Genomic DNA, 23,471 nt, shown 5'->3' on the forward strand with positions numbered 1-23,471 from the left:
GGAATGGGAGAAACGGCCAAATAAGCATGCGGTATTCACTATCTGCAATGTCAGGCTGGAGGAAGAAAAAAACTTCTTCACAAATTAGTTCAGCCTCATGGATTACCCATCCGGAGGGGCAGAAGGGAACACACCCTGGGACGTAGAGGCCTGCACCACCAAACTTTCTGGGGTGGGGTGTTGGCTGAGCAACTGTGGGGCACTCGGAGCTGGGCGATGGTGGTGTGTAATCGTCCTATTCAAAGGAGTCCCTGTGCTAGGCTTGGACCATGTGACTAGAAGGACATCCTTAATTGCCTCATTAAAGGGCAAAAGGGGTTTGGAAGTGGAAGCCCCTGGTTGAAGCACCCAGTCAGGAGATTATTCCTGACCCGCACTGAGGGCAGCTCTAGTCCAAGGATCTCAGCCGCCCTCCTTACCACCATGGCATAGGATGCCCCCTCCTCCGTAGCCACTGTTGGCGGAGAAAGCATGCCAGTGTCTGGGGAAGTGTCTAAGTTCCCCATACCAGTCCAAGTTCTCCTCAGAGACATCCTGATGTTCCAGAGGGTCCATAGGCCCCTCTCATTCCTATCCTGAGCCTAGCACATCCTCAAAGAGCTCAGGTGACAACATAGAACCACTGGTGTCAGAATCGGTGTCGAGCGACGTCGTTCCAGCTCCATGTCGTCGGTGATGAGGATTGGGTTGATGCTGCCGATGGGCACCGGCTGCACCGATTTCGGGTCCGATGCTGAGGGACAACGCAGTGGCATGACCGGCGTCAACCAGGATCCGGGAATGGATCCTGGAGGCCCCCCCGGCACTGCAGCCAGAGCCGACTGCGTCAAACCCGATGGGTCCCCTTCCGACTCTATGGGGCCTGAGGGCTTGCCAGCAGGGTCATTCTGCTCAAATAAGCAGCGCATGGCCTCGTAAAATTATTTTATTTGTGCAGAAGTCGCTCTGGCTCCCGGAAAGGGAGGGAGGCGCAAAGTCGACTCTGGCCCTGCCTAGAGTGTCAGTGCTCCTCACCTCTCTCGACAACGCACACCAGTCAAGGTGAAAGTGAAGTCCGCTTGGACTTCCTCTTCTTCTTGTGTCTCTTCCTCGAGTGTCCTGAGGACCTCGAGTGGGAAGAAGAGGACTTAGGGCTGTGGGAGCGGTCCCGCGTCTTCCTCTCCTCCTTGATCGGGACCGGGACCTCCGCGGAGTCTCGCTAGACAGCGTCGACTGCCAGGCCATGAGGAGCTTCATCGCTCACTCCCTCAAGGTCTTCGGAGCAATGGCCAAGCAGTTCAAGCCCGACTTCGGGTCGTGGTCGTACTCGAGACAATAGAGATAGATGAGGTGGGGATTGGTGACCGACATCATGCCGTTACAGGCACTACACGGCTTGAAACCTGTTTTTCTCGAAGACATCGCTCGCACACAAAGTGGATTTTTTTTCCAAATTTGACCAATTTTTTTTTTAAATCTGCCAAAAACCGATAGAGGGGTAGCTCTTCCTGGATCTGTGCTTAACTGGCGTGGATATAATAGAACTGAAGTCCACCCGCCTGGGTGGCACCTATATAGGCACCGCAATGTCATCAACGACACTACAGACACCGACGATGTCACTCTGAGCCGAATGGAGCCACCCGAAGTCGCGTGCAAGGGGTGTTGCTCAGCAAATGTTTCTGGATCCAGCCTGACGCCTGGGAAATTCAAAGGTAAGGAATCTGCAGCTAGCAGTCTCTATCAGGTACGGCCAAATAAGCATGCAGTGTTCACCAACCGCAAAGCAACCCGGGGGAAGAAAACATCTTCTTCCCAAATGCATCAAGACTCTTGGGTTCCCTGTCCGGTGGAGTGGAAGGGAAAGCATCAACTTATGTGGAAGTCTGAACTACCAAGCTCTCAGAAGTGGGGTGTTGGCTCAGGAAACCTGGATCATCCAGAGTCAGGTCATGGCGGCATGCTATTGTCCTGTTCACAGAAGCCCCTGTGCTTGGCTTGGACCACATGCCTAGAAGGACATCTGTCAGTGCTTCATTAAAGGGAAAAAGGGGCTCGTATGAGGAAGCTCCAGGCTGAAGTACTTCTGACAAGAGATTAGGCTTGACCTGCACAGAGTCAGGAGTTTCTGAATAGCCCTAACCCCTCGAAACTTATATTCAAGGTTTTAAAGGACTTAGTGGCTAAGAGGACAACGGCTGTAGAAATATGTTCAGATTCCCATTGTGAGGGTCTGGCCTCTTTTTTTCTCGAGAAGGTGCAAGCCATATATCGAACCTTCCCTATGGTCTCGTCCAATTTAGTGCGAGACAGGTGTATCGTGAGAGATAGTGAGTGTCTCGACACCCTGCCTTCCATAACAAGTGAGGCTTTTGACCACTTGAGTTTAAAAATTAAGTCGGGCTCTCCTGCAGATCCGCTTAAACCGGCTCAGCTTAGGACTATGCTGCCACTATGCAGCACTCCGGTGTTGTCTTTAATCAACCTGTCATTATCCTCAGGTGTAGTGCCTACTAGGTGGAAGCAGGCCATAGTCACACCCATATTGAAGAAGGCTACCCTCGATCCTCTCAAACCTGAGAACTACCGCCCGATCTCCTTGCTTCCCTGGCCCACAAAAGTTGCTGAGGCCCATGTGAACGGTATCCTGGCAGACCATCTTACCAGAGCTAACATCTTAGACCCAACTCAGAATGGGTTCCGTGCGGGCCACAGCACGGAGACGGCCCTACTTTCCATGGTCGAACATCTGCGATCTGTGCTTGATGCGGGTCGGACAGCGGCACTATTATTATTAGATCTGAGTGCCGCGTTCGACACTGTATCGCACAGGATCTTACTTCAGCGACTGGAGGAAGTAGGAGTCAAGGGCTCTGCCCTATGCTGGTTTCGATCCTTTCTTACGGACAGGTCGTTCCAGGTTGCGATTCCACCTGGCAAGTCTAAACCGTACCCGTTGTCTCTGGGGGTCCCACAGGGGTCTTCGTTGAGCCCCACTCTTTTTAATATTTACGTGAGACCGCTGGCTGCGGTCGTCAGGCAATGGGGCCTGACGATGGACTCATATGCTGATGACACGCAGCTGGCGGTCACGTTGAGTGGGGACTCTGATGTGGAGGCCCTCAGGTTCCGGGACGGCTTACGGGCAGTGGCCAATTGGATGAACTCTAACTGTCTCCAGTTGAACACCAAGAAGACAGAGGTCATGGTGGTAGGCAAGCAAGTGGGGTTGTGGGGCGACGACTGGTGGCCTTCTGAACTGGGTGTGACCCCCCTCTCCGGTATCGGAGATAAAAAATCTTGGGGTTTGGCTTGATCCAACACTTAGTTTTATCTGCCACACCAAGAGGGTGGCGGCCTCTTGCTATGGCGTTATTAGAGGACTAAGGCCTATAATGAGATTCTTTGATGCCCCCACCAGACAGCTGGTGGTTCAGGCATCAGTACTGTCTCGACTGGACTACGCCAGCTCGCTCTTGGCCGGGATAAATCAGGCTGAACTCATTCGGCTGCAGCGAGTTCAAAACGCTGCGGCCAGAATAGTGGTAGGTTTGCCTAGACGGTGCTCGGTCTCCAAGACGATGCACTCGCTTCATTGGCTCCATGTAACTCAGAGGATTAAATTCAAGGTTCTCTGCCTGGCATTTAAAATCCTCAAAGGTATGTCTCCCCAAATTCTGGCGAATCTTCTAATTCCTTATGTCTCTTTGCGGACTCTGAGATCTTTGGGCCAGAACTTGGCAGTGGTTCCACGCTTCAGGCTGAGTAGAACTGGCGGCCGCTCCTTTCGAGTACTGGCAGCGAAGTGGTGGAACCTCCTCCCTTCTGAGACTCGGGCAATTGATGACCTTCTCCAGTTTAGACGCGCTATCAAAACCTTATTGTTTGTCTAAATTTAGGTTCTTCTCTGCGCAAGACTGATGTTGTGTTGTGTTTGCCTTCTCATAGCGCCAGGACGCCCCTTTGCTGGGGCAGCTGTTGCGCTGTACAAATAATAATAACATAACATTACAGGGCAACTCCAGGACCAGGACCTCTGCTGCCCTCCTTACCACCATGGCCTAAGATGACCCCTCCTCCATAGCCACACTAGGTGGAAAGCATACCAGTACCTGGAGTTGTGTTCAGTCTACTGGCTTCTTCAAGCTACTCACACCAGTGCACTTGCTCACAAGGACAGTCCAAAATAGTGTTCCAAAGGGTCCCGAGACCCCTCCCATTCTTCTCCCATGCTGGAAATCTATTAAAATGAACAGGCAATGATGTAGGATCTATGGGCTCCATCGGAGCTGGAGTCGATCAACATCGATCTGACTCTGAGTTGTCAGGTATCAAACTAGGGCTGGCACTGCCGGTGGGTGTCAGCAGAACCGGAAGCATCGACTTCAGGGCCGGTGCTCAGAAAGGTTGCATTGACACGACGGGGGGGAATGACCCAGATCCGGCATCAGATCCATGAGTCCCCACCGGCACCGAGGCTGAAGCCGTCGGTGCGGAGCCTGCTGGGGCTTCCTCTGACCCCATGGTGCCAAAAGCATACAGGAGGGGTCGGGCTGCACAATATGCGGCATATGGCCTCATAAAAAAACCTTTAATCTCAGCAAGGGTCGCTCTGGCTCCCTGAAATGGGGGAGAGGTGTAGAGTCAGACCGTGCAACAATTCCGCAAAACCGTCCCTGGGGGGGGTGATGCTCCCCTCCCATCTCATTGACGGACAACAGATGAGGGGAAGTCAAAGTTTGTTTGGACTTCTTTTCTTATGGCTCTTCCATGAGTGTTCCGAGTACCTCGAGGGCGAAGAAGAGGACTTACGGCTCTTAGAACCGTACCGCAACCTTCTCTTCCTCGATCAGAACTGGGACATTCAAGGAGTCGCGCTTGATGGTGTTGACTGACGGGTAGCAAGGAACTTAAAGGACTGCTCTGGCAAGGCTTTTGGCACCATGACCCGGCAGTCTGAGCACGACTTCTAGTCATGGTCTCGCTTAAGACACCACAAGCAAACAAGATGAGGATCGGTTACCAACATGGCATAGTGAGGCACCACAGGGCTTGAAACTTACTCGTCTAGAGGTCATCCCTCGACACACAAGAAGATATATTTCTACAAAATGTTGATAAAAGCCTTTAAAAAACAGACCGAGGAGCAGCTCTTCTCTGGATCGGGCTAACTGGTGTGGAAAGAAAAGAACGGATGCTGCGCGCCTGGGTGCACAATCGACGCCAACGATGCTGGCGACGTCACACGAAGCTGGACGGAGCCACCTGAAGGAGCGCAGGGGGGCTGCTCATGCAAAAGTTTCCGGATCCAGCCTTTCACTTGGAAAATTCAAAGGTAAGGAATCTGCAGCTAGAAGTCTGTATCGGATAGTTTTGTTGAAGATGCTGACATTTAATTTTTTGAAATAAATTTAAACTTTTTATTCAAAGCTGTAACCAGTGCACACTTGAGCTTATCAGAAGCAGGCTTGCCACATGCTTTTTGGCAGTATCCACAATCTCAAAAGATGGATTCCTGTCTCTGGTGGATTTCTTGTCAGTCTCTGGAAATCTTAGAAGGAGGCTCCTTAGAGGTTGATGGCATTTTCTTAGGGAGTGATTTGCTGTATCTGTTGTATTCCAAATGCTCTCTTTTGGAAGCTTTTTTAGGCAACAGGGCGTTATTTGCCTTAGTCTTTTGGAGTCATAGTAAAAGTCTAACCTCAGAAAATGTTTACTAGAAAATGTTAATCAAATCTTGCAAACATTAGCCTTGTGAGAAGGGTGAAGCGATAGAGACATTATATGGGGATCCACAGGAAAGAGTCTTAGCTTGCCACAGGAGCCACAAATTCTGAAAATGCCCTTCATTCATTAATCAGACATGGTCTGTTTCCCTTAGACTACAGCAAATTATAAAACAGAGGCAGTTCTATGGTCAGAAAATGAAAAATCTGAAGTAGCTGAACAGAGCTAAGAAAGACTCCCTTCACTTTGTCGTGTAGTAAAAATCTTAGGTATGGTGACCTCTGCGGTAGTGGTGGAAGTTCAGCTATCACCTCATTGGTTAGAGATTGTGTCTCCATTCCCTGGCCATGAGACAACAGTCAACTGGAGGTACCCTCTGGGCGCAACCCGTCATCAGAGAGGAATTAGCTCTACTGGTTGAGCACAAAAACACAGAATGCTTTCTGTGGACTTGCAGGCATTGCTTTTATGAAGGAAAAACAATAGTGCAGTTCCAAGAAATGTATACATGTGCAAAGCACAACATTCCCTACAGGGACTTTGAACCCTAATCAGACCAGCAAGGACTAAAACATTGTTGAGATTAAGATGTTATGCACAACATAAGAAAATCACCTGTTCCCCATGTAGGCTATTTGGTCCTTCCTCTCCTGCGGGTCCAGGTTCTCCCTAAAGACCAGAGAAGTAAAGAATATAGTCAGTACTTTGCATGGAGGCCTGCAGTGAGATTTCTTCAGAAACATGGATACATAGATGTCAAAGTTTTACCATATATCCTCTGTTTATTCTTACCAAATCATGTTTTTGGAAGGAAGCAGTTAAATGTTATATATCCAGTCTTCCCTCTATGATTATTCGACCACTCATCAATTATTTATTTCATCAACAACAATAAAATAACACATTTATTCTGTTGCAGAGAGAATGCAAAAATTAAGATTTAATGCTCTGTTCACTTTTGCATTCAATTCCTGACCTCTGTCTGGAAGAATCTTTTCTGTGTGTGTTAGAGGATTACAGTTTTCATGGCCATTCAAAACTTGTCAGGAAGGACCAATGCTATCACTAAAGAATTGTTTCAATCACTATATCCATTCACGAAGTGTCCTCATTGTGAAGAGTTGACCTCTAGGTCAGACAGGGAATTCAGACGTACTCTTAAGTTTGAAATGGCTGTGGAAAACACCTCATACACATGGATGACAATTCTCTAGTGACTACTTATATATAATAAAGTAAGAAAAAACATCAAGTACAGTTTAGTGATTTGGAACCAGCACCTGCTTCTTGAATGGGCCTGCAATTGATTCATTTGCAAAGAACTTCCTCAATTTATAGTATATCATTCACCATCCTCGCCCAACTAACAAACAGTATGTGTTATAAATATGGTTTAGATCAGGGCATTGTCTATGTATCTACTTTAATTAAATAGTAACCTGTTCCCTTGCAAGTAGGACCTTTTATGTTTACAGGAATAAGAGAAAACATTGGACAGTTCAAAGAGCCATATCTGTGCCACATACTCACCTTCTCTCCTTTGTCCCCCGAAGGCCCTTCTACACCAGCCAGGCCTTCCCTTCCCTGTAAAGTAAGGGTAAACTACAATGACCTGAATGAAAAGCATTTCCAGAACCAAGTTGGTACAGGGATAGGTAAAATAGTGGTTTACTTACATTAGTACTGAATTGGATATGGTGTGCATACCCAGTTGCTAAATCACATAAAATAAAACTGCCAGTGTTAACCCTAGCTGTACTTCCTGGACTGTAAGATTGTTGGTTGCAGTAGGCCAGCTTTGAAATGTATGTATTAATGCTAGATGTGGTAACTGTATTAAAATAACACTACCTGCTTTAGTTCACTATTAAGGGTGTCTCTGGAAACCTAGGTGTGATTATTGTACTGTACGAAGCCTGTCAACTATAAGCCACAATTGACCGTATCAGTGTGATTACAGTTGTCTAAGAATAGTGTCTCTTACAGATTGGCATTGCAGCGCATGCTGTTAGAGGTAGGTGGGTGCAGTTATTTTGTTGTAAGAAAAAATCTGCTCCAGGGAAGCATTGAGGGCACTCTGCTAGAGCTTTGTATACTTGCCGTAAAAAAGATGGCAGCTACAAGTCCACATTGAAAAGCAAGTCAGTAAAGGCAACCTAAACAATCTGCTAAATATTGGATGCTATAGGTCAGCATTGTGATGCGATGATAGAGCCGTGTGTGTTACTATAAGAAGACAGGCTGCTGAAGGGCCTGTAGGATAAGAACACTATCTATTGCTGGTCAGCATAAACGGGTATGCTGGTAGATGTAGGTTGAGTTACTATAGTATAGGAAAATTGGCTACTGCTGCCTAGGATGGAGACATCACTAGAAGAGGGTGTTATACAGTACAAATATGACTGCTACAGGTAAGCATTGAATAGCATACTGTTAGGCCCTAGATGTGGTTGGTCACCTGTAACAACATCAGCTGCTATAAGTTAGAATTGAGGGACAAGTTGGTGAAGCTACTTTAAATGTTCTGCTACTGTTACAGGTCGCCACTGCAGTGGGTTCCAGCAAAAGTAGGTGTGGTTAATGTAATGAAATAAAACTCACCTGCTACAGGTCACATTGGTAGAAATAAGTGTGACTACTTGTCCGTGAGAACATTAACAGCATTACAGAGTTAGCTGGTAGAGGTAGGTGTGTTCACAGTAATGTAATAACAGTGGCTGCTTCATTCCAGCCAGGATTTTTGGGATATGTTTAGTGTTTAGTAACAGCACTAACTAGTTCAAGTCAGCACTGGGGGGCTCTAATAGATCTAGGTGTGTTATTGCACTGTACAAACATCATCTGCTAGAGGACAGCACTGAAGAGTGCAGTGAAATAACTGTGGTTACTGCTCTATATCATAACAACATAAACATCTTGAGGTCAGAATTGTGGGATAAACTGGTAGAGGTAGGCGTGGGTACTGGATACTGTGTGTATGCGTTAGCATTTCTATAGTGCAAACCAAGCTGAAGAACAATGTAGCACTTTACATTAAAGTATGAAAAACTAACCAACTAAAGAGAAAGCATCTCAAACAAAATTCATTAGTGGAGAAAGGTGTTGTGAAACAATCCCCATTGACAAAATCAGCTACAACATGTCTGCACTGAGGGGTATTGCCTTTCGGAGTGAAAGACCCCCCTACTGTGTAGATGGCTGTGCAATACTGCTGCTTTTCAAATGTTCCTGACTGTTTTTTTCCATCAGTTAAATCCCCCACAAAGCACAGGGCTCTGCATGACAATTGTACACAACAGGTGTACCACCACACATTGTGGATAGCAGCTAATGATCACTCACTCTGTGATGGGGAGGGTAATAATTGGTGGCAGCGTAGACGACATGCACCTTTACAGTCCGGAGAGCAGGGTTTTCCCAATGTCTTACCTGTCATCCATAACTGGGGCCTTTCACTTACCACTACTTATATGTGGAGAAGCATTTGAGGCATGCGTGTTGTGTGCACATGCCTGGTGCTGCATGCTTAGGATCCCATCTACTGATCATTCTGAGAGGACACAATGATTTCTGATCAGTGCATTCAACAACCACAATGTAGCAGTCACCTTGCATGCACTGCAGGCAATTGGGAAACCTACACAAATCAAAATTTAAATCCTGAAGGCTGATGCTCTACATTAGGATAAATAACCAATCAAAACCAGTTTTACTTTGGCAGTCCTGCTACTAGATATTTCAAGATAAACTTTATCCCTGCCTAAAATTCCCCACTTGAAGCACAATGCAATCTCCCCAGTTGGTCCCATGTTGGGAACTCTCTGCACACAAGAGGCTCAATTCTGGAATCCATATTCCTTTGCCCTTCTGGTGCCTGCCACTTTCCCTACTTTGCGTAAATGCTTGGGAATATTGCATGGGCCCAAAACGGATTGTTAGAGTTAAGGGTTCTGAACACGATATGAGGTCTTTTTTGGGATCCAAGGGTAGTTAGAGGTTATTACCACATTTTTACCAATTATATTGTCATTTATCATTGGTGGGTCACAATACCGCCACAGTTAAGGGGAACTAAAACATACTCCCTTTTAGCACTTGAATTTCTTAGGGTTGCTGGTAAGCACTGAAGAACAAGTTACTTACCGTTGGTAACACTTTTTCTGGTGGATACAGTATTTGCCTGTGGATTCCTCACCATGTGAATATCCCCTGCGCCTTCAGCATTCGGAAATTGTTCGTAGCTCTCCACGCCCCGACGAGGACAACGTCACAATAGCATGGCTCCGCTCGCTCACCTTCTGAATAAAGTCCCACAGCAGTCCCCACTCCCGGAGGAGGGTGTCCACCCTTCTATACCAAAAATTACTGCAGGACGGAGTGTGCAAAGTGTCAGTCCCACCTCACTTCGGAATCTAAGCAGTAATGCTTTCCTAAAGTGTGGAGGGAGGCCCAAGTTGCCGCTCTACAAATGTCCTTCACAGGAACACGCCAAGACAAGGCAGAAGTAGAAGACTTTGCTCAGGTAGAGTGAACTCTAATACCCTCTGGAGGTTCCTTACCGGTCAAAGAGTAACAGATCTTGATGCACAAGATAATCCACCTGGAAAGAGTACACTTGTGCACCGCTCTGCCTTTCCTGAGACCAATGAAGCCCACAAAGAGCTGGTCATCCACACGAAAGTCTTTAGTCCTATCGAGGTAAAAACTCACTGCCCTTTTCGGGTCCTCCTCCTTGGAAGGGTGAGGGGGAGGATAGAAGGTATGAAGAGTAACAGACTGCCGAAGATGGAAGGGAGTTACCACCTTAGGCAGAAAAGCAGCCCTGGTCCTGAGTACCATCCTTTCAGCATGAATAGTCAAGAACGGGGGTTTCGCACTCAGAGCTTGAAGCTCACTTACCCTCCTTGCCGAGTTAATGGCTACAAGAAAAACTGTCTTAAAGGACAACAATCTCAAGGGACACTTGTGCAAGGGCTCAAAGGGAGAACACATCAAGTAGGTTAAGACAAGATTGAAAGTCCCATCGAGGCACAATAAAGGGAGTGGGTGGAAACATGTTAGTAAGGCCCTTAATGTACCTTAACACAATGGGCGATCTGAACAAGGACGGCTGATCCGGCAAGCGAAGGAACACTGACAAAGCCAATAAATAGCCCTTCACTGTAGCCACAGCAAAACCCTGCTGGGCTAGAGAGAGAACAAACTAAAGGATGTCTGATAAACGAGCCCTCAAAGGGTCAATAGACTTCTCTCCACACCATTCGACAAATCTGGACCACCTGTAGGAATAGATAGACTTGGTGGAGTGTCACCTGGCCGATAAAATAATGTCCACTATGTCAGGCGGGAGAGACAACGAGTTCAGGTTGCCCCGTTCAATCTCCAGGCATGAAGGTGTAAGCTTTGGAGGTGGGGTTGTAGAACCTGCCCCTGCGACTGTGAGAGGAGGTCTGCCCTGAGAGGAAGACGGAGTGGAGGGTGCGACGAGAGGTGAAGTAGATCTGTGTACCACCCCCTTCTTGGCCAATTCGGAGCGATCAATATGACTTGGTCCCGGTCTTGGCGAATCTTCCTTATTTATTTATTTTATTTATTTATTCAGAGTTTTATATAGCGCAAACAAGATCTTTACAGATATCAGAGCGCTTCACAGAAAACAGAAAACAGGGGGAGAGGACAGCAGGAGGGTGACAAACATAATATTGGGTACAGTATTCAATAGCATGATCGGATAGCAGTCGTGCTGATAAACTATCAATAAACAATCAGGTAAACGATAATATAAGACGATGCAGAGTCTTTGATCCAACTACAATAGAGATCAGGAGAGCTTAGGCTATAGGGATGGCTTATGACAATATCTAAAGTTACAGAGAACACGGGGTAGGGACATCAATTTTCAGCAAGCTAACATGAACAGTATAGTAATAGGTAGTGAGTGAGTAGCATAATAGGATCGACTAATCATAGTAGGATTATGGCAAACAAGAAGAATAATAGGATCGCAATCAAGAAGAATATGATATCATTAGACATTAGACAGTCCGGTGGCCAATGATAACAAAACGACGCAAAGTCTCTGATCAACAACAATAAAGTTCAGGTGAACTTAGCCATAAGGATGGCTTTCACCTCTTTCTTGAAGAAGGCAGTGGAGGAGATAAGCCTGGTTTCAGGAGGGAGTGCGTTCCAGATCCTCGGTGCCATTCCTGAGAAGGAGCGTTTGTACGTTTTTTCCTTCCGGAATCTGCGAGGTTTCAGGAGTAGATTTTTTGTACTTCTATTGGATCTCCAACCTCCTGATATAGTCACCTTTTGGGTGAGGTAGTTGGGTGCCTTGTGGTGTACGGCCGAGTGTGTCATAACAGCAATTTTCAGCTGTATTCTGGCTTCAAAGGGCAGCCATTTCAGGGATTTCAGGTCAGGGGTTATATGAGAGTGTTTTCTTGAGCCAGTAATGAGTCTCGCGGCAGTGTTCAAGGAGGCTCTTAGGGGTGCAGTTGTTGCTAGAGGGAGTCCACTGAGGGCCACAATTCCATAGTCTATGCGGGGGATGACGAGGGCTTGTACAGCATTTTGGAAGTCTTTGGCTGGGAGGAAGGGTTTAAGTTTCCTCAATGTGTTGATTTGGAAATTAGCTCCTTTCGTTGCTTTGCTAATGTGCTGTTGCATGTTGAGCTTTGTGTCAAGTGTGATGCCTAAGGATTTCGCAGAATCCACGATGGTGGGCCGGACATTGAGGATTCAAGGGTATGGGAGGAAACGTGTAAAGGAGTTGTGAGCCCCAACTCAACTGAAATGCATCCCCCAAAGCTCCCTGCATCGGATACTGGAGACTGCAGAATGACGGGCAGTGAGCTTTCTCGTGAGTGGCAAACAGGTCTATCCGAGGAGTTCCCCACGTCGGAAAAACGTGACAAAGCACCTCTGGATGAATCCTCCACTCGTGGTCGGTGGAGAACTGCCGACTCAGACTGTCTGCACGCACGTTCAGAATTCCGGCCAGATGATTTGCCATCAGACAAATCTGGTGGTCCTGAACCAGAGATGCAGAGCCTCTCTGCTGAGACAATGCGACCCTACTCCTCCCTGCTTGTTGACATATCACATCGCTGTAGTGTTGTCCGTGTTGTCCGTCAGGACCTGAACTGACCGACCGCGAAGGGAGGGGAGGAAGGCCTTGAGCGCCAACCATATCGCCCGCAACTATAGAAGGTTGATGTGAAGCAACCTTTCCTCTGGTGACCAAAGACCCTTGATCTCCAGGTCCCCCAGATGAGCACCCCACCCTAGAGTGGATGCATCCGTTATCATTGTGGCCACCGATAGAGGAAGATGGAAGGGCTTTCCTTGAGACCGATTGCCCTCCACGCTCCACCAAGACATATCCGCTTGTAAGGATCCACGAGTTGTTTCTGCAGGAGTGCCAGGAACCGTTGACAAGCCCAACCCTTCCCCCCTACACCTCTTGCGTCTATCAAACACTAGAAACGCAATGGTGATCTAGAGGTAAAGGAGGGAACAAAACAAGGAAAGCAAAAGGGAAGAAAGGACTCCACGGACAGGTCTCCCCAAACGGTTGGACACAGGAACTAAAAGAAAGAAAAGGGTCAATATATTGCAGAAATCACATACATTAATACATTGACCTTTCTATAGGAGGGGTTACCAATTTTGAGCTTCTGGACTCCCCGAACTATCACTGCCGACAAGGTATGTACAGGAATTGAGTGGCCTCTTCTTCAGAGGGTTTCTATTGATGGGCCTGTGTAATGAAGATACAAGTAAGTCACCTCTTATCTAAGGTACAAGAAATGTGTATATGGAAATGAGAAGTCAGGTCTTACCCTATCAAGTTCTAGGGAACTTAAAAGAAGTACGTAGGTCTATGAGCTGGGTTCTCCAGATAATAGCATCTGTATACATAAGAACACCTATCTCACTCTGACTCTCTATCTGATTAACTGTAATAGATAGGAAGTAAAGGTGCACAAAAAAGCGTGTTACCGTAATCTTCTTTTTCCCAGACCGTGACGGATGCCAGTTTCCAATATCAGTGGATGTCCGAAAAAATATATGGGGTAAAATATAGGGATGGCTTAAAAAAGGGGTCACTGGGCGGACCAAAACTACCACAATGACCCCGAAAGGATCAATCACATGCTCTACCCTGGTCCGGCCGGCCGACGGAACGACATGTCCGGCCGGCGGGCGCAACCGGGAGAAGCAGGTTGGCCTCCCGAAGAACAAAGAGGAGAAGACAGCCGGCACCAGGAGGGTATAACTGGAAACTCCGAGTCCGCTTTGGAACACAGAACGGAGACGAAGTGGGAGGGGCAAAGAACCTCTCCAACGCGAGTTATGAAGCTCGCTCAGGAAACAGAAATACCTCAGAGGGAAATAGAACGAGGTTCCAGCACCTTGATTCTCCCAAGGTACCTGAACAGGCAGCAGGAAAAGTATCAAACAGGACCCGGAACAAACGCCGGGGCTTATGGCCAAAACGGAAGTGACGCGACGCAAGGATCACGGTGCACTAGAACGCGAAGCACCGGTACGAGGGGGAAGTCAGGCTTTTAGCTCCTGCCTGACCCCCTCGCACATGCGCGTTATCAGGTGTCCATCTTTGTTTACCTGCGCGAACTGATCGGAAAACTGGCAGGCGTGACAGTACACCCCTCCTACAGAACCCCCCACTGGCTTGGGTTTGTTGGGGTGTTGTCTGTGGAACTTCTTCACTAATCTGGGTGCGTGTACCTGACTAGCCGGTTCCCAGGTACGTTCCTCAATCCCATATCCCTTCCAATGAATCAGGTACTGTAGTTTGCGTCTGACTCTTCGAGAAACTATAATAGCTGCCACTTCAAACTCCTGGTCCCCATCCACATATAACGGAGAAGGTGACTCTGGCAAAATGGTACCCGGCTCAACTGGTTTCAACAGTGAGACATGAAATACAGGATATATACGAAGGGAGGACGGAAGGTCTAATTTCATGGCCACAGGATTTACCACCTTCAGGATCTTGTAAGGGCCGATATACTTAGGTTTGCACTTACAAGACCCTTTCAAGCTGATGTATTTAGAAGACAACCAGACCTCATCTCCCTGTGTGTAAGGTAGTTCCTGTCATCTATGGAGATCAGCACCCTTCTTATATCGTGTCTTAGCCTGTTCTAAGTTGTCTTGTGTCAACTTATGTATACGTTGTATGTCTTGTATCATGTCTGTTGCGGCTGGGGTAGAACACAGAGAGGATGAAGTAGACACGGGACTCAGGAGAAATCTAGGATGGTACCCATGGGAGCTAAAAAAGGGAGTAAAGTCAGTGGAAGAATGATGACTGTTGTTGTATGCTATCTCAGCTATCCAGACCAACTTATCCCACTCAGTCTGAGAATGTAGTGCTTGACATCGGATATATTGTTCGAAACATTGGTTGACCCTCTCGGTCTGCCATCAGTCTGCTGGTGGTGGCTGGAAGAGAGCCTAACATCAACTGACATAAGTGCACACAGTCCTCGCCAAAACTTGGAGATGAATTGGGATCCCCTGTCGGTGATTAATACAGAAGGGAGACCATGAAGTCTAACCACCTGTTGAAGGAACACTGTTGCCAATTTGCTTGCAGTGGGAAGACCCGTCAATGGTATAAAATGGGCCATCTTGGTGAACATGTCTACCACTACCAATAGGGTGTTATGTCCCTTGACTGTGAGGGGTAATTCCACAATGAACTCTAGGGAAACCGTATGCCAAGGGTTCGGGGGTGTAGGTAACGGAAGCAAAAGCACTACAGGATTCTGGTGTGTGGTCTTATTTTGTGCACATATATAACAGGTCTGGATGTATTGTTTGGTGTCTTTTCCCATTCCTGGCCACCAGAAATACCTCTTTAGGGTTTCGATAGTTTTCTTATATCCGGGATGACCTGCTAATTGATGGGCATGACACCATTCTAGAGCCTGACGCTGTAACTCGGGGGTCGGGAGAAATAATCCACGATTGACATACTTTTGGTCTCCTATGGTCACAACCTCATGATTTCGTGTAATCTGTTCCATCATCTCTGACTCTTGCTCAGTCTTCACCTGAGATAAGAACTCTTCTTCAGAACCGACCCCTTCAATGAATCGATCAGGGGTTATTATGGGAGGCGGTTCTACCTTTTCTTCAAGAGTGACATACCCCAGCCTCGAGAGGGCATCTGCTTTGCCGTTCTTCTGTCCTGCCCTGTACTTAATGTTGAAGTCTTATTCACTAAAGAATTGCGTCCATCTCAGCTGTCTCATTGAGACAGCCCTGGCAGATTTGAGAAATTGTAGATTTCTGTGGTCGATCAACACTGACCCCGTATGATTGGCCCCCATTAAATATTGCCTCCACACTTCGAAAACTTTCTTTATGGCCAAAAGTTCCTTGTCTCCGACACTGTAATTGATTTCAGGAGGTGACAGCTTGCGTGAAAAAACGCCACTGGATGATAGTTTCCGGTCTCTGGGTCAGCTTGGGAAAGAATCCCTCCTACCGCTACATGGGAAGCATCTGCTTCTACAACAAAAGGGTAGGCTGGATTGGGATGGCGCAAGATCGGGGCCTGAGTAAAGGCATTCTTTAAGGTGTCAAATTCTGTAGTAGCGGCCGTAGTCCATTGGAAGGGAACCCCTTTCCTTAACAACTGTGTAATGGGTACCACTATCTTGGAAATGCCCTCTATAAACCGGCGGTAAAAGTTAGCAAAGCCTAAAAGGCTCTGTATGTCTTTAACACACCGTGGAGTAGGTCATCTATGGATTGCTTCTACTTTTTGGGGATCCATACGTAAGCCCTTAGATGACACAATGAATCCAAGGAAAGCTACTTCCTGAACGTGAAACAGGCATTTCTCGATCTTGCAATAGAGATTGTTATCCATAAGCCTCTTTAAAACCTGTTGTACATGAGTTATGAGGTCTGACACAGAGGAAGAAAAGATGAGTAATCATCAATATATGCAATCACGCAGTTCTCCAACATGTCTCTTAACACCTCATTTATGAAAAATTGAAATGCCACGGGACATTACAAAGCCCAAAAGGCATCACAAGATATTCATACAGCCCGTATTTGGTACAGAAGGCTGTCTTCCACTCATCTCCCTCCTTGACGCGTACAAGATGGTAGGCCCCCCTTAAATCTAGTTTTGTGAAGATGGTGGCATTCTTCACTCTGTCAAGGAGGGAGGAAATCAGGGGAAGAGGGTACCGATTCTTAATGGTTATGCCATTCAACGATCTATAATCTATGCAGCATCTCAGGCCTCCCTCTCTCTTCGGGATGAAAAAGAGAGACGAAGAGGCAGAAGACCTAGACGAACGAATGAACCCCATCTTAAGCATCTTATCTAGATATTCTCGAAGGTACAGGTTCTCCTTCTCTGTGAGCGAATACGCTCTACTGCATGGTATTCTTGCCCCAGCCAGGAGATCAATGCGACAATCGTAGGGTCTATGCGGAGGCAGACTCGTAGCTTGTTCCTCATCAAAAACCACCCGAAAGTCATGATCTACGGAGGGTAACGAAGCGATATCAGGAGTTAATACACTGTCTTCAGCTGTCAGTTCACATACAGCCCCAATCAAATGATCTCGGCAATTCTCCGGATCGAAGACTAAGGTAGAAGAGACCCAATCAATACGAGGGTTATGTTTACGGAGCCAAGGTAGCCCAAGTAAAACGGGGAATTGAGGGGACTGAATGAGATCAAATTCTAAACTTTCACTGTGACTAGTCATTAAATCCATTTGTAAAGGGATGGTGTGGTGGGTGATAGGACCGGATCTTAACAGACTACCATCTATGGTGGTGACTCTTTCCTTTTCTCCCGAAAAACATAGGTCTTAGTGTCAGACCGTCCTCTCTCTCTCTTTCTTTCTTGTATCCTGTGATCCAGTTTTACAACCAGATCTATGAGATCAGGACAGCTGTCAGGTGGTTCAACTACCTGGGATAATGCATCCTTCAAATCATCTCTTAACCCCTTGTAAAACAAGGCACTCCGTTTCTCTTCGGGCCATCCTGCCTCTGCCACTAATCTCTGAAAAGTAGTGATGTAAGCCGACAGTTCTTTGGTTCCTTGTCGTAAAGACAGCAATTCGGTATCAGCAGAATGAGTAAAGGTATGTTTGTCGAAGAGTTTTTTGAGTTCCCTCCTAAATGCTGAGTAGTCCTGTAACAAAGGATCATTCCTTTCTATAAGGGGTATAGCCCAATTAGCTGCTGACCCACCCAGATATGATATAACAAAAGCTACTTTGGCCTGGTCTGTAGGGAAACAACTAGTCTTACACATAAAATGCAACTGGCATTGACTAATAAATGCTGCAAACTTGGCTGTATCTCCCAAAAAACGTTCAGGCGGGGCTAATGGGACGGACTGGGGAGTGGATACATGAATGACAGGGGCTGCTGTACTGGGCCTTGCCTCAGGGTCGGACCGTACTCCTCTCTGTATAGCATCAACACTAGAAGCCAATGCTTGGGTCTCTAACTGTAAATTCCCTAACATATTAGCCAAATCTGCCATGGTTACTTGATTCAGCTCCATGGCACTCGGGCAGAAAAAACAACGAGGGCTTCGCGTTCTGTAAGGATCCACGAGTTGTTTCTGCAGGAGTGCCAGGAACCGTTGGCAAGCCCAACCCTTCCCCCCTACACCTCTTGCGTCTATCAAACACTAGAAACGCAATGGTGATCCGGAGGGAAAGGAGGGAACAAAACAAGGAAAGCAAAAGGGAAGAAAGGACTCCACAGACAGGTCTCCCCAAACGGTTGGAAACAGGAACTAAAAGAAAGAAAAGGGTCAATATAATGCAGAAATCACATACATTAATACATTGACCTTTCTATAGGAGGGGTTACCAATTTTGAGCTTCTGGACTCCCCGAACTATCACTGCCGACAAGGTATGTACAGGAATTGAGTGGCCTCTTCTTCAGAAGGTTTCTATTGATGGGCCTGTGTAATGAAGATACAAGTAAGTCACCTCTTATCTAAGGTACAAGAAATGTGTGTATGGAAATGAGAAGTCAGGTCTTACCCTATCAAGTTCTAGGGAACTCAAAAGAAGTACGTAGGTCTATGAGCTGGGTTCTCCAGATAATAGCATCTGTATACATAAGAACACCTATCTCACTCTAAATCTCTATCTGATTAACTGTAATAGATAGGAAGTAAAGGTGCGCAAAAAAGCGCGTTACCGTTAATTTCTTTTTCCCAGACCGTGACGGATGCCAGTTTCCAATATCAGTGGATGTCCGAAAATATATATGGGGTAAAATATAGGGATGGCTTAAAAAAGGGGTCACTGGGCGGACCACAACTACCACAATGTCACTTGCTCTACCCCGGTCCGGCCGGCCAACGGAACGACATGTCCGGCCGGCGGGCGGAACCGGGAGAAGCAGGTTGGCCTCCCGAGGAACAAAGAGGAGAAGACAGCCGGCACCAGGAGGCTATAACTGGAAACTCCGAGTCCGCTTAGAACACAGAACGGAGACAAAGTGGGAGGGGCAAAGAACCTCTCCAACGCGAGCTCTGAAGCTCGCTCAGGAAACAGAAATACCTCAGAGGGAAATAGAACGAGGTTCCAGCACCTCGATTCTCCCATGGTACCTGAACAGGCAGCAGGAAAAGTATCAAACAGGACCCTGAACAAACGCCGGGGCTAATGGCCAAAACAGAAGTGACGCGACGCAAGGATCACGGTGCACTAGAACGCGAAGCACCGGTACCAGGGGGAAGTCAGGCTTTTAGCTCCTGCCTGATCCCATCGCACATGCGCGTTATCAGGTGTCCATCTTTGTTTACCTGCGCGAACCGATCTGAAAACTGGCAGGCGTGACACCGCTGCAGTGTCTCTGGAGATCTTGATCGACTCCCTGAGATCCCCATTGTGCTGAAACCACTACCTGTGGAGGCACCACTGGAGTGCCCTCATGTGTCAGCGTGCATGGTTGACCAGCAGAATGCAGGAAGCAAACAGACCGAGCAGGCAAAGGACCTTCAGGACTGGAACGACCGTTCCATTGTAGAATAAAGAAATTATTTCCTGAATGTCGAGAATCCTTTGTGGAGGTGGAAATGCTCAACACACAGTAGTGTCCAGTACCGCCCCTATGAACAGTTTGCGCTGAGAGGGCACCAGGTAAGATTTGGGCACGTTTATCAAGAAACCCAATTTGAACAACAGCTGGGTTGTCACCTGCAGATAATGAAGCACCTTCTCTGGCGACTCCGCTTTGAGCAGCCAGTCATCCAGATAGGGGAAAACTGGAATCCCCAATCTCCTGAGTTTTGCTGCCATCACCTTGGTGAAGACTCGAGGTGCAGAAGTAAGTCCAAACGGGAGAACCGCAAACTGATAGTGTTGCGACCCTACCGTAAAACGGAGTTACTTCCTGTGCGACTTCAGGATAGGAATATGAAAATACACATCCTGCAAGACGATGGACACCATCCAGTCCTCCTGTGGCATCGCTTGAAGAACCTCCGCAAGGGTGACCATCTTGAACATCTCCTGCTTCAGAAAAAGGTTCAAGATCCTGAGATCCAGGATTGGACGTAGCCTGCCATCCTTTGTGGGAATCAGGAAATACCGGGAGTAGCATCCCTGACTCCTCTCCCGCTCCGGAACCACCTCTATCGCACCTTTCTTTAGCAATGTAAGGACTTCCTCCTGCAGAAGTAGAAGATGGTACTCTAAACATGCCTCTTGGCAAGGAGGGTAATTTGGATGAAATTCCCGAATGGGAAGGGCATACACATTTTCCACAAGATTTAGAACCCAAGGGTTCATAGTGACCGATTCAAAATCATGTAGAAAGTGGGTAAGCCGACCCCCTACAGGACCCACATGATCCAGGATGGTGGATCTAGGGCTGCTTTGCTGTACTGGCATTAGGAGAGGAGGTAGAGGAGGAGGAGGGCTGACAACCTTGTGGACGTCCTCTGTCCTCTGTTCTTGCCTCTGTAGGTCTTATAGAGTGGATTCTGCTGCTGATTCTGCTGCTGTTGCTGCTGCTGAGGCTGCCTGTAGGTCCGAAAGGACGACCTTCCAAAACCTCGGAATCTTCTGTAGCCATAGCCCCTAGGCTGTGCCTGCAGGCCCAAAGACTTTGCAGTGGCTTTGCTGTCCTTGAACCTCTGCGATGCTGAATCAGCCTTCTCACCAAACAGCCTGGAGCCATCAAAAGGGAGGTCAAGAAGAGTCGCCTGTACAGCAGGACAGAACTCTGATGACCGGAGCCAACTACTTCTCCTCATGGCAATAGAAGAGCCCATTATGATAGTCCTGTACCTCCTAGCAACAGACTTCAACACTGCTGGAGCTGAAAAGGGCTAACGCCAGACTTCCAACACTGGCTCAGTGATGGCATCATCAAAGAGCAATAATGGCTTTATCTCAGTAGAAGGAGAATGCAGTACCTCAGTAATAATGTTAGACTTAAATTCAGCCGTTGGAAGTTGCAGATCTAAAAGCTCTGCTGCTTTCTTAATCACTGTGTGGTTCGGAGGCACATCCTTAGAAGGAGCATCTGTAGGTGGAGATAGTTCCCACTCTGGAGACGCATCCAGTCCACTAGCCTCCTTCAATCCCTCAAAAAAGTCTTCCGACTCCTCAAGCTCACCTTCCTCCATGTCCTCTTCCGCCTGGAAACGCTGTTCCTCCAAAATCCTCTGCGCTTCTCGCCTTGACCTCATCCTCGGGATCGGCATCGGCGGCGCCAGACGCGATTCCAACGGATCAGGAGCCGGCGCCGAACTTGGATCCGGAGTCGAGCGAGGTCGAACTGACAGCGCAGGAGAGGTAAGGATAAGGCGTTGATGCCCTCGGCGCCGCAAAAAGCCAGGACGGAGTCGCAGGCAGGAACGGCATAAAGGGAGCCTGAGCATAAGCCTGAGGAACTCCCAGGTTAAAGGCCATTGGACCCATGGGACCCGAAGGCGCTCCAGAGGGGTACGAGGCTCTAGAAAAGATTCCATACATTGCATTTAAGTAATGCGAGGGATCTGTACCCAGGCCAGGGAAAGGTGGGTAGGCCCCCGGGACAGTCTCCGATTGAGGCATTACGGGACTCTGCCCAACCGGCACCAACGGTGGAGCCATTGGAGCCGCAGATTCTTCAGGAACTGGAGCTTCATCTACCGGGACAGGAGACTGAGCCGGCATCAGAGAATGCACCGGTAACCCTTCAGGCGAAGCCGAACGAACTGGAGACACCTGAGTTGAACTTGAAGGAGATGGTGATACAAAGTCCTTCCGATGTCGAGGAGCCAGTGAAGTCGACTTCAAAGCCGCATCCTTGTCAGAACGGCGCAGAGAGCCGTGTCTCCTCTTTTTCTTGTGCTTTTTCGACTTTGAAGCATGACCAGACAACGACTTTGACCTCGACCTGGATCTTGATCTCCTCCGACCCCTGTTCTCCTTTCTCATCTTCGCCATTAAGAGTTTGGCCTCTCTTTCTTTCAAAGCTTTGGGGTTCATCTTGCGACAGCAAGAGCAACTCTCAACATCATGGTCCGACGATAATCACAAGACACCGTCCTTGTGGGGGTCAGTGATCGACATATGACCCCCACACAGGGCTTGAAACCAGACTTCCTCGAAGACATTTTTCAAAAAGGCAACAAAAAGAACAAGGCAAGAATAAAATGTAACGATACAAGTACGGAGAGTCCTAGAAAACCGTTAGCGTCGATGGCGCGGAAAAAAGGGAACTGACGTCATCACGCCGACGAAGCTCTCTTATGGCTTCGGTGGCGTCAGCAGAGCCATGCTATTGTGACATCATCCTCGTCGGCGTGGAGAGCTATGAAACATTTTCGATGCTGCTGGTGCAGGGGATATTCACAAGGTGAGGAATCCACAAGCAGATGTATCCATCAGAAGGCTTCCTCTAGGAAGTGGTGTGGATTTCGAATTGCAGAAACAGCATCACACCTTTGAAAAATCTAACAAACAGAAACGCTTAGCACCTTCTGGACCCGAGAACCAACCCAAAACACTATTTCAGTTCCTTAGCGCTAGTCATTATAGATTTGTTTAACACTGAACCTACAGCCAGGTTATCCTATGGGCAAAGATTCAGCTCTGGTCAAATCTCCTCAGGAGCATTTGGCTCTACAATGACTCAAATTATTTTACAAAGTTAAATCAAAGGCCAAAACTTATGTTCCTGAGAGTATTCATATGCAGCGACTTCATTTCAGTTTCAGAGACTGGAACGTACTACACAATCAACCTAATTTACTTTCTATGAAACCAAAAGATGGTAAAAGGTTTTGTTTATGGTCTTCCCAGTGGTGCCCATGAAGGAGGAGTGTTTCAATCCGGGGATTAGTAACCAGTGTCTGCTGAAGGACAGCCACTGAAATCCATGCCTAATACCTACTAGTTACACAGGTAGAGTCAGTTTGTGGCTAGGATGCCAGTTCACTATAAGAATCCCTTATGCTGGAATGAGGTAGTGAGGCCCAAATCCCAGTATCCACTGGCTGTAGTTGTGATTTTGTTGTGACTGAAGGCACCCATAACTGGCATAGGAATGTCAAAGGCCAATAAAATACTGACATGGAGAAGGTGTCTTGAGTGGGAGATTAAACTGCAATATCAAAGCAACTGCTTGGGATAGAGTGATGATTCCAACAATTCTGAAATCAGGGACATTTACAGCCAGCACTCAATAACAGGGTTTTAAAGTAGAGTCTAAAAGATTTCCATGAAA

General features: G+C 47.4%; 1 protein-coding gene across 1 annotated transcript in view; it reads right to left on the minus strand.

The window, feature by feature from the left end:
- Positions 1-23,471, minus strand: part of LOC144752426 (uncharacterized) — a 1,170,660-nt gene that overhangs the window by 329,475 nt on the left and 817,714 nt on the right. Inside the window, exons 39-40 of the mRNA XM_078640356.1 lie at positions 7,237-7,290; positions 6,322-6,375 (exon numbers count right to left, since the gene is read on the minus strand). Of these exons, the coding sequence (XP_078496482.1) occupies positions 6,322-6,375; positions 7,237-7,290 (108 nt within the window). The remainder of the gene's footprint in view (positions 1-6,321; positions 6,376-7,236; positions 7,291-23,471) is intronic.

This window comes from Lissotriton helveticus, chromosome 5_1, assembly GCF_964261635.1.
Source record: "Lissotriton helveticus chromosome 5_1, aLisHel1.1, whole genome shotgun sequence".
Classification (NCBI taxonomy): domain Eukaryota; kingdom Metazoa; phylum Chordata; class Amphibia; order Caudata; family Salamandridae; genus Lissotriton; species Lissotriton helveticus.